The 12,188-nt window shown below is 38.0% G+C and overlaps 1 protein-coding gene across 2 annotated transcripts in view; it reads left to right on the top strand.

Moving 5' to 3' along the window:
- The first annotated feature begins 3,910 nt into the window (after positions 1-3,910).
- The window catches only part of nup210 (nucleoporin 210), a 32,176-nt gene continuing 23,898 nt past the window's right edge, over positions 3,911-12,188 (top strand). Inside the window, exons 1-8 of one of the 2 annotated variants that reach the window (XM_040007863.1) lie at positions 3,911-4,541; positions 5,039-5,178; positions 6,754-6,885; positions 7,803-7,899; positions 9,753-9,903; positions 10,436-10,568; positions 10,802-10,960; positions 12,060-12,128. In XM_040007863.1, coding sequence (XP_039863797.1) covers positions 4,381-4,541; positions 5,039-5,178; positions 6,754-6,885; positions 7,803-7,899; positions 9,753-9,903; positions 10,436-10,568; positions 10,802-10,960; positions 12,060-12,128 — 1,042 coding nt within the window. In that variant the 5' untranslated portion in view covers positions 3,911-4,380. The remainder of the gene's footprint in view (positions 4,542-5,038; positions 5,179-6,753; positions 6,886-7,802; positions 7,900-9,752; positions 9,904-10,435; positions 10,569-10,801; positions 10,961-12,059; positions 12,129-12,188) is intronic. The other variant, XM_040007864.1, reaches the window with a different exon arrangement.

Consider the following 12,188-nt stretch of genomic DNA (forward strand, 5'->3'; position numbering starts at 1 on the left):
GGACATCTATACTCTTATCACAGAGTTGTACCATGGTAATCATTTGTACCACTCCCATCTCCCTGTCCCTTTTTACATTTCTTGGAACACCCAAGAAAGTTCCCCGAGGCAAAGGCTTATTTCACCGGATAGTAACACCTTTTATTATGCCTACCTACAGCAGCTTTTACTGCGCCTCACACCTAGGGGACCTTTAAGGTTTGTGCTTCCAAAGCTATTTGAAGAAGTGACCCCTCCAAAGCCTATTACATTTCTGGTGAAAGGAGAACCACCATTTGAGAAGATTGCCAATAAGTAAGAGCTTAAGTAATCGCTATGGCCTTCTGCACCCACTTGTTTAGACCAAGCCAAGCATGGTGGCCAAGAAAGGTTCCTGATTTAAAACCAGGAAGGATGTGACTGCTGATGCATACCAGATGAGGAGACAATACATAAGATTGCCAAGTTCTGCAGGCATTTGTGATGCAGGAAGATGTTTAATGCACAACGTATGAGTGCTGCAACATAATTTTGGACTCACAGTGTAGGTGAAAAGCTTTGAATGACCATTACCTAATTTTTAAGTGGTTTCCCATTACAACACATTGGAAAGTGAAATGGTAACCCTTAAAAAATAATGATTAGTTAAATCTTCTGCATAAATATTCCGATCTATTTGAGAATTTATTTGAGAAGAAATCACATAAAAATCTATCTATTACCAAGAAACAACTCAGATTGAGTACAAACACATTTGCCTTGGAATGAGCTCAGTCCTCCGCTTTGTGTTTTGTAGTCTTGAGCCTCCTCTTGCACTCACAGAGCGTGACATTCAGGTATTGTTTTCCATGTTCACAGACATTACATCATTCACTCCTAACATCAATTATATGTGAGCTGCCCATGGACAGGGTACAAAGATGAAACTAAATGTGGTACTGGAGCTTTCACAGTGCAGCCTTGTCAAAGTAAATGAAAGCTTTATTTTCTTCTCGGGTTTCATTCTCAACTGGTATTACTGCACTAAAGAAAGATGTGTGACTTTATTTCAACCCCAAAACAGCTTGAAAAAGTCAAAACGAGTTGAAACAGCCATCACTTTAGTTCACGCTCCTTGTATAGAGTGAACGTACGCTGCATCTATCATATATTTTGAATGCAACTTCATTGGTGATATTAAAATCTGCTGTAACACAGCGCCAGACAGTGATGGACCTTTTTTTTGTTAATGCTGTCTGACGAAAACAATATGTCACCTTTGGCACAAAGCAGCATTATGTAAAACATATCAAAACCACAGTGCATCTGCTAATCAAATCGTGTCTATGTGTCTAGAAGATGAACAATTCAGGAGGAGCATTGCTGTATTAACTTCAAAGGAGACGGGAGGACGGATCAGAAATAATGCTGCTGCCAGTTGAATCCGCAGTGTATAATTAACAGTCTGTTAACAATTTATGTTTTATCTCAGGACCAATTTTTAATGCCAGAAATGATCTCACACACAAGGGGAAATAAGATTTGAGATTTTTAGAGCATTGCCCTTGATTTTTTCATGCATTAATCTTTCAAACATATCACCATTCAGCTCATTTTTATTCATATGGCTTCAAATCATTGTTCATTTGATAAATGCTGCAGTCTTTCAAGGGAATTTAAAATGAACTTTTTATGTTACTGTTATCTATGCCTGATGACAAACAGGTAGCTGTCAGTGACACCTAGGGGTAAAAAGTTGAGCATTGCAAGTTCATGATTAATACTCGAGGCCCAAACAAGCAAATATTGGTAGATTTTCTTTAAATACATCAATAAAATAAATGTAATAAGCAGATGTGAATGATTTCTGCCATGATGTGTGAATCATAGACTATGGGTTTAAAAACCTGTCATAAAGTACAAATTTTCTTTACAACAGTTACTTATGGCAGCTAGCCTCTAAATCATATGCAATATGCAATCAATTTATAGTCAGTCAGATGTTTTGACAGAGCTGAAATCCAACCATCTATTGATTTATCAGCTGGATGGATGTTTTTCAGGATCACAGTTGGGTTGGTGTATTTATTTTTGTAACTTATAGTTATTTGAATAACTAGAAGTTACAAAAATTAACAAAAATTAACAGTTCATTTCAATTACAGTCCTCTTAAACTCCAAGGGTTTTTCGGAGTTCCTGCTCTCAGATAACATGCCCAAAATGAATAGAGTATTTTTAGTAGTTTTGAGGTACACGGCTACATAAGCTATAGACAATCCCAGTCTCATTGAAGATTATGCATCACTGTCTCCTTTTGCTTGGTGTATTGCTAAATTTAGCGAAATTTAGAAAGACTAAAACTAAAGTTATTTCCTGTTTATTTGCTTTAGTTAATGACTGGGAAGGGCCTTTGAGTGCAGTTAAGTTACTGCTATGCTCAAGAAACTATTATGTTCAAGATTTGATCTTTCTGATCTCTTGTGATATTGTGCACTGTTGTCCTGGAATCAGTCATCATAAGATATAAGGTATACTGTGGTTATAAAGGGATAGGTATTGTCAACAACAGCACTCTATGGTGTTGCTCAAACTATGCTCAGCTGAATTTACTTGAAATGATTTCAGTTCAGGTTTAGTTCTATTCTGTTCAGTTCTGTAATGGAGATTTGTTTGTGGTCTATATCATTTGACTTATAAGTCCTGATTTACTAAATAGACGACATCCTGGGATTTCCATTGATATCTCCTGTCCTCTTTTAACTCCAAAGAGGAAGGAAATAACAAAAAACGTTCAATGGGAAGATTCATTTTTTCCTCAATTTTCAGAAGAAAAAAAAAATTATATATATATATATCAACAAAAGTCATGTCAAGGCATTTTATATATTCTGCTAAGGGGCCAAAAGTGTGCCAAGAAAATATTTCTCACACCATTACACCACCACCATCCTGAATCCCTGATATTAATTTCAATTACATTTTATTTATACAGCGCGACGGACCCCTTTCAGCAAGCACTTGGCGACAGTGGGAAGGAAAAATTCCCTTTTAACAGGAAGAAACCTCAGAAAAAATAGGGCTCAGGGAGGGGCAGTCATCTGCTATAACCAAGTTGGGTGCAATGGCAGAGAGATGGGTCAAAATCAAACTGTGGAAGAGAGCCAGAGATTACAAATAACTCTGGCTGATATACAGCAGGATGAATCCATGCTTTTATGCTGTATATGCCAAATGCTGACCATAGCATCCAGACAATCTCTGTTGTTCAGCTTTGGTGAGTCTGTGCAAATTGTAGCATCAGGTTTTCTGATCATAGCTGACAGGAATGGAACCAGTATGGCTTTTGTTGTAGCTCACCTGCTTTAAGGATGAGATGTCCCTATGCATAAAGCTACTTTTGGCTGCTGCCTTAATTACAAGGGGTCACCACAGTTAGTAGCTCTCCATGTTTGATTTGGCAGATTTTTATGCTGGATGCCTTTCTCCTCCTTCCCCAACCCCTTCAGGATCTCCTCTCAGGAGTTTTCACTTGTTAGGTAAATATATAATGAGATGTTCTTCTGCAAACCAAGTGATTATTTGAGTTACTGTTGCCGTCTTATCAGCTTGAAGCAGTCTGGCCATTGATGCTCCCCAGATATTTTCTATATATATATTTTTTGACTATTCTGTGTAAACCTCAGACATTGGTTGTGAGGGAAAATACTTAGACCAGTCCATCTGGCACCAACAACCACTTTCAAAGTCACATAAACAACGTTTCTTCCCTGTCCTGATGCTTCATCAGGTTGTGTAACTTCACCGACCTGCTGCCATGTGATTGGCTGATTAGATATTTGCATCAACGTGTAGATGAACAGCTGTCCCCAATATATCCTAGTATATTAAACTTGTCATTTGAATTATATTGAATTGACAGTATACCTTTAAGAACGAATTCACCCACTCTCCCCCTCCCTCCTTTGTTATGACGTTTCCTCACTCCCGGCATGCTCACTGGAAGTCCAATTATTGCTAATGGCGGGTATTGTACGAAACATGCGTATTTTAAGCTATCGTCTGCTGACTGTGAAAGAGTAAATTTCATATAAATAGTTGCTTTGTGTCTCGAAGAACCTTGGAATATAAACAAGGCTGAGGAGTCGAATAGAGCACCGAGGAGGACTTAGTAGTTCTTATCGTCATGCGGCAGCTCTCCGTTAACAACTGATACGAACTGAAACTGTGAGGAAGGCAGCGTGTGTTTGATTGAGAAATAGCTTCAGTGTTGGCAATGCTAGCTCACCTAACCGCCTGTCTCAGAGCCATAAGTCCAAAACTACTGCGGAAATAGCTAACTTAATGAGACGGAGGAAGTTTAGCTAGGACGGAAACTTAGCGTTCATTCATTCGACCGTTGGTAAATCACTTGTGAATCGGAAATGAAAGCGCTGACATTATTACTGTTGGTGTTGCTATTATTATTAACCGTTTATCAGGTTAAGTGTTCCTCCAAGCTCAATATTCCCAAAGTGTTGCTTCCGCTTGCCAGAAGTACAAGAATTAACTTCACACTGGAAACAACTGAAGGCTGCTACAGATGGTGAGTAGAAAAACTGGAAACGCATAGCCGAAGGGGGTGTCGAGGTGTGTGGTGCATATGAGGCCACATGGCAATCTCTACTGTATGCACTGTGTGTACAGTTGAGGCCATAATGAGGACCACAAAGAGGCTAAGCTTTTTAGGTTTAACATGGCTTTCCAGTGTCATTTGTTAGTTTTTGAGTTAATCTTTTAATCCAAATTAAAGCTAATATAAGTTAACTGCTATATATAATCTTAGTTTCTCTTGATGTCAGAAGGTGACAGTGTTGTTGACTAAGGAGTTCATAGTCGGTGGTCCTGGTGGTTTACTAAGCTACATTGCAATTGCAATTGTTTCTGATATATTACCCAAGTACATGAACAAAAAAAATAAATAAAATGTTAAAGCTTTGTAAAAGTATAATTTACAGTAGAGCAAAGCAGAATTTTATAACAACCGTACGTTATAAAATAACCAGGGAGTGTATACGACTTATCGCTGTCCTTGTTCTTCAGGTCCTCCACCAGACCAGAGGTCGCAAGCATCCAGGCTGTGGATGAGGACCACATCAGGGGTTGCTCCCGGAAAGCTGTTCTCCAGGCTCTTTCAACACAGCCGTCCAGACTGACCAGTATTATCCTAGCTGAAGATGTTGGTAAGAACAGCAGTAGCCTTAAATCAACTGCCATTGGAAATTGATGCAGATAGTCAGATTGTCAACCAGGCCGTCAGATTAAAGAATGTATTGTGTTATGGTTTAATAACGCTCCACACTGTTGCATAAAAATGTAGAGAAATGTTCATGATCATGCAGCTTCCATCAGGGGAAAAAAATGCATTCTGTATAATTACACTGTGCAATCCAGCTTAAAAAAGATGCTATAAAGTAGAAATGACAGCTTAAGGTGGAAATGAAGTACAACACTTAAGAGATATAGTCATGACAGGTGCAATGGCTGCAATTTTGCTTGTAATATTTAAATATTTTTGAAAACACCAGAAGTCTGAGGTGTATGTAGTCACTTTATTAGACCAGTGCAAGAACAAGCATGTGTCTCAAAAGACTGTTTTGGAAAATGGAGAACTAAGTGAGAGAAATGGGAACGTAATTAACCTCAGCGGCTCTGTTTTTAATTTGCAGTATGATGAAGACGTTCGTCTGATTCTCTTACTCTATTCCTGATCCAAGCAGACACATCTCCTTTCTAAGCCTGTCTGCAAAGAAGTATTTGTGCACTCTGCAGACACCACTGTGAATTTCTCTGAAAAAACCTGGTAGATCAGCAGTTTCAGAAATACTCAGACAAGTCCATCTGGCAAAAACAACCATGCCACATTCAAAGTCACTTAAATCACCTTTATTCCTCATTCTGATGCTCTGTTTGAACTTCAAACTGAGCACTAGATTGGGGAAATCAGCTATGTCAGAATAATAGGACTGAGTAATGACTGCAAAGTTGTGTTTCCCCATGTTTAAAAATGGGCTTCACAGTTCCCCGTAGTTTAATTCAAATTAGATAACAGAACTCAAACGGCCTAGAAATTCTTGATATTTACAATGTGGTGGCATGTTGTCTAGGTTTTTTTGTATTGACAGAGGGTTCTTTATCTCACTTTTTATGGGCTTACAACCGCACATTTTTGCGGTTTAATTTTTACAACTTCATTCTTATCAATGCCCCCCCTGGATCTCTTATTGTCTCTTTAGGGTTAGATCATTACTTTATAATCTATCCAAATAATATCTAATGGTTAGCTTCATACAAATCATTGTTGCACAACACATTTTCTCCATCCTTCCTTCTTTGCAGTTGTGAAATAAGCTGTCATCTGTTGCCTGAGACCCTGTGTCATTGCTGTGACATGGTTACCCTGCCACATACATCTGAAATGTTTCAAACAAAATAAATAAATCTATTTTTTCACAATAACTGAGCAGTTTTAGGTTTCCAAAAGCCTAATTTAATATAGCCTTTTCGCTCACTCTTTCATGCCCACTAACCAAAAAAGCCACAACATTTGACTTGACTGATAACTCTGCATACTACAAGGAATAAAGGAAGCTTTAGAGCCGCTGCTCTCCACTCTCATTTCCATACAGTCGTGATAAAATGTTTTAGTGAGGAAGTAGATTTCAGGCTTTGCATGTCAAATCAAATCTTGAAATGCATTTGATTCAATTTGGAGAAAACGTCCCTACGTACTTAATAGTCTTGCCTTCTGTTTGCAGTTACAGGACAGGTGCTGCGTTGCGATGCTATTGTCGACATCATCAGTGAAATCCAGATAGTGTCCACCACCAGAGAGCTACATCTTGAGGATTCACCACTGGCACTCAGGATTCATGCACTGGACTCTGAAGGTGACATTAAAATGGCTTCTTATTGGAGAGTGCTATTCTAATTTTAGCCTATTGGTGTTATTGGTAAGGTAAATAGTTCCTCATATTGTATTATCACTCAGTTCTTAAGCTGTAAGGAGTCCACAGTGTTTATGTTGTGCTCTGAGTGTTCAGAGTAATGAGTGAGCTGGCTCAAGGTAGTGTTTTCTTTCCCCCTCAGGCTGCTGCTGTGAGGTGGCTTTTTGTTCTGTTCGACTGGTTCCATTTAGGCCTGGCACACTTAGTTTAATGAGCTGTAGCTACAGCCTGATTCTTTCTGATGGTGGCTCGAGGGTCTGGTGTTATGGGTGTTATGCAATTTTTGTTTTTGTTTTTTACATTTATTTATTTTTGAAGTATACACCATCTAAGGAATCTAAAGGGTCTGTATGCATCTTGTAATGAAGTTCATTTTTGGTTTTCTTTCACCTATTTCACCTGCTTATTAAAGACAGACAATTGATTAGTAGTAGTTTGGAGACAATGATAGCGAGGCTAAGGCTAAGACGGCTTGGACCGTGTTCAAGGGAAGGATCAGTTTTAAGTTTTATTTAAATAGATAGAGGATATATTGAAAAAAGGATGTTATACATGGCGATGCCAGGCAAAAGGAAAAGACATGGACCACAAAGAAGATTCATGGATGCAGAGGAGGAGGAAATGCAGAGGGTTGGTGTCAAAGGAGAGGGTGCCAGGGACAGGGTGAGATGTAGGCAGATGATCAACTGTGGCAACCCCTAAAGGCAACAGCTAAAAGAAGAAGGAAAAAAATTAGATACAGCCACTAATGACTTTGGCCTTAAACCACAAGTTGGAATTTCATTGCAGATAATTCTCACAAAGTCTCACACAGCCATGTTTTATTTGGTGACTTAAATAAATATTTTGCTTTATTTCAGGAAACACCTTCAGCACCCTTGCAGGTCTAGTGTTTGACTGGACCTTAGTGAAAGATGTAGATGTGAATGGATTCTCTGACTCTTACAATTCATTACGGTAGGTTTGCGTGTGTTATTACTTTAAGGCTGTCTTGAACTACATGATTTATTTAAACTCTGATGGTAAACTAAAAATAAAAAAAATGTTATCTAGCAAACTGACTGCTAGTGTAATCATAAACAGCTTATTGAACAATCCTGTTGGATTTCCCTGTGCGGTATTTTAATTTTATATTTTTTCGTCCCGTAAAAACTAGAGATGGACCGATCCGATATTACGTATCGGTATCGGTCCGATACTGACCTAAATTACTGGATCGGATATCGGAGAAAAATAAAAAATTTAATCCGATCCATTAAATATCACGAAAGCACCTCACAAAACTTGCAACACGCCGTAACTCACCTCAGAACGTTAGCACGTCGGAGCAGTATGCATCACGTGATAGAGCGGCTGTGGCATGCGGGACCTGTGGTGGTCTGGATAGCATGTGGAGCTTCGCTAGCAACCCGGCATTTCATCTCCGACAAAGTTATCCCGAGAGAAGTAAAGCAAGTGTGTAAGTCCATCTCTGAATGTTTGTAAAGCATTCCTGCGTTAAGCTTAACAAACGATATATGGAGCGACTGCCTCTCCTGCTGCTACTTCAATCATGAAACTGCTTAACGATCAGCTGATCGGCTTTTCTGTCGCGAGTCCGTGTCTCTAGTTTGCTTTTGGCCCACTTTGCACCAGAAAGAGGAAACCAGTGGCTGAACAACAGCAGCACGTTTAAGCTTGATCAGCTGTTGTTAGAATTTATTTAATATTACTTTCTACTTGAGGATCTTTTTCTACGTAGCTGACGGCTGGTAACTGTGCAGGGGTGGATCTAGCAAAGTTTAGCCAGGGGGGCCGATAGGGCATTAACAGGGAAAAGGGGGCACAAAGACATACTTTTCTTTCTTATTCTCATTTAAAATGTCTAGCTTTTAATAAATAATTATCTGACACCCAAAGTTTTAATTTGATGTAAAATGAATAGAAGTCAATTACTGTATATAGTAACTATTAAGTCTAATATATATACCCTAGTGAGCTATAGTACTTTTTCCTTTGGGAAGGTACCATCTGTGCAGTCTGCAATTTTGTTGAAGAAAGATGTTGAATCTATTTAATATTTCTTGAAAAATAATTGATTTCTGTGCATTTTTTTTTCACACTGCATCAAATTAAGGTTGATTACGTCGATTAAGCATCATGAGGTGGAGCGTGAGGGGTGGTTCCCTATTTTTTATTTATTTATTTTTGTTGTTGCTGGGAGTTGGAACCCTATTAGTTAGGTTGCTTAATATTTATGCTAAGTACTCTTTAAAATACCAGAATAGGGAGGATGGTGCAGGTTTAAGTTTATTAGATTGATCAGTATTGCTGAACTATGAAATATTTTTTTTTGCATACAGGTATAACAGAATAGCTTTAGTGTAGTTGTTGTTTTAAACTTGAGTATGAACTTATACAAAATGCAGCAAGATATTTAAAAAACAGTTTTGTTGATTAAAAAACACTATATCGGATTCATATCGGTATCGGCAGATATCCAAATTTATGATATCGGTATCGGTATCGGACATAAAAAAGTGGTATCGTGCCATCTCTAGTAAAAACCCATTTATCTCGAGGTTAAATATAATACAGAAGGATCGCAGCTTACGGTGTAGCCTCATATGTAAACTATAGCAGCTATGGATAGAGGGGTATTGAAGAAGTACGTATGTTCTGCTGTTTAATAGTTGTTTGATAGTAAAGATTAAACACTTCTTATGGTATTAATCTCTTGATTTGGTGTTGGTGGTCCATTCTGCGCTGCGCCAAAAATGTAACTACACTGACTTGAGTAATGTATTTCTGATTTTTTTTCTGTGTTCAAGGGTACTTAAATTCTCAGAGTCCACATACACCCCTCCTGGATACATATCTGAAATGGAACGTGTTGGGAAACAGGGTGATATTATTTTAGTATCAGGCCTGAAAACGGGACATGCAAAGTTGAAGGCAAAAATACAAGAACCTCTTTATAAGGTAAGATGGTGCAAAGGACATTTTATTTGCTGTTGTCACCAGTAGAGAGTTGAAATATTTACCTTTTATTGTTATAATGATATTGTTTTTTTATTTATTTATGTATTTATTATTGGATGGTAAAAAGAAGTCAGAGTTCTGGTAAAATTTGGCCCATTTTGAGTAATAACTTAGTTTGGAGACGAAGACATCTAAAAATAGCAAAATATTACATAGCAGCAGTACTTTAGGATGTCAAGGCTGCTGTGACAGTTAAATTGTGTTTCTGTCTTGTCAAAATTTTGGTTGGTTTTTTTGTTAAGATGGCATTTTGTTTTCATCCGATGCACTTGTATTCTGAATAAATGTCCAATTAAGTCCATATGTAACAAAGGAAAGTTATTTTTGGTAGTATAGAAAATCTGCGAAAATGGCTGTTGGGCACTTGTAGTTTGAATTCATATCAGCATTTATAAAACTGCAGTCCGTTTGATCTGGTTTGAAAAGGCGGGAAGCTGTGTTGTGTTGTGTAACCATGGTATCCATGCCACAGGATGTGGGTGCTGCAGAGGTAAGGCTGCTGATCTTAGAGAACATCCTGCTGAGCCCCGCACACGATATCTACTTGCTGGCCGGAACTTCGATCAGATACAGAGTCTTGAAGATAAGACAGGGAACGATAACAGGTCTGACTCTGTTTAATGAGGAGTGAAGTTCTTCATTCAATGTTTACTTAACTTGATGTACATTTCCTGAAGCTGTATGCAAAGACATTCAGTAGTACTACATGAGTTTGCATGACTGTTGCTAATATATGAAGTGAAAATGTAGTCGAGTCATTGATGTCACAGATGAGAGGAGCAGCTCTGCATGGTACATAAATGCCAACCTTTCAGCTAATTTCTCTTTGTTTGTCTAGAGCTCTCTATGCCTTGTGATCAGTATGAGCTGCACCTTCAGAACAGTGTTGTTGGTACTAATGGAAACCCAGATGTTGCTGTGGCCAGCCTGGATCCAAGAACCTCCACTGTTACAGCAGTTCAGCTGGGACACATCAATGTGGTGCTGGATCATAAGAGTATCCTTCTGACCTATTGCACCTCTATTGAGCAGTTACTGTTCTGGTCTAGTGCTGTGCAAAAGTCTTGAGCACCTTTCATTTGTTGATATTTTACTAGGAAAATCGATTATGAACGGAATGATTAAACATGTACAAACATAAATGGAAATGCAGTATATAAAACAAAAATAAAGTTGGTATAATTCTAGTGAGCTTGAAGATCAATATTTAGTATGATCAACTCTATTCTTCAACCCAGCCTGAATCTCTTTGGCAAGTGTTCTTGTAATTTAAGTAGTTAAATCAATAATAGTTCTCTAGGCTTCTTGAAGGACATCCAAAGCTCTTCTTTGAATGTTGGATTACTTTTCTTTTGTATTCTATAAAGATGATCCCACTCTGCTTCAATAATGTTGAAGTCTAAGTTCTGAGGAGGCCAATCCATGACTAATAGTGTTCCATTGTGTGCTATTTCTGTTTCAGTATGCTTTTACTGCATTGGCAGTGTGTTTGTGATCATTGTCAAGTTGAAAAATAAAGCCACTGCCTATCGCACACTTTCCAGATGGTGGATCAAAATCTGATGGCACTTTTCTGTGTTCACTGGCTGAAATGTAGGCACCACACCTGTTACAGTGGATTTTGGAGTATGTGTTGTTTTTGGAATTTTTCATATATTAAACTGAACAAATGCCATCAAATTGGTAGCAAAGTGCACACAGATGTATTATAAAATTGGTTTCTTTGCTAAACTGTCTGTGTAGACACAACATTGCTTCATCCATTGAGTTGGGTTCCTTTTTTTATTCTTGAATTGATGTTAAGGGACTTCACAAAAATTTCCAAAGAAAAGATCTTCAGGAAGCCTGGAGAACTATTGCTCAAGATCACTTGAAAAACAGTTACAAGAAAGTCTGACTCTTTTGAAGCATAATATAAAGAACTGAGTGGTACCTCAAGACGTTTGCATAGTACTGTTTAATCTAATGTTTACTACAACATGTGTATTCTGTTATTTGTCAATTAACTGAAATGATTCAGTTTTTTTTTTGTTTTTTTTTTCTTCTTTATTAAGAGGAGTCTATCATTTAAATTTTCCTTAACAGTATCTTCTCAGGCCTTCGGATGCAAGGAGTGTCTCGCCTACCCAATAGCACCCTATATGTTGTTGAACCAGGCTATTTAGGTCTGTTTCTTTTTCTTCACTGAAAGTCTAATTAAAAAAAAAAAAAAAAAAGTTGTGTGT

The sequence above is a fragment of the Simochromis diagramma genome, unplaced genomic scaffold, assembly GCF_900408965.1.
Source record: "Simochromis diagramma unplaced genomic scaffold, fSimDia1.1 OVJJ01000545.1, whole genome shotgun sequence".
NCBI lineage: Eukaryota > Metazoa > Chordata > Actinopteri > Cichliformes > Cichlidae > Simochromis > Simochromis diagramma.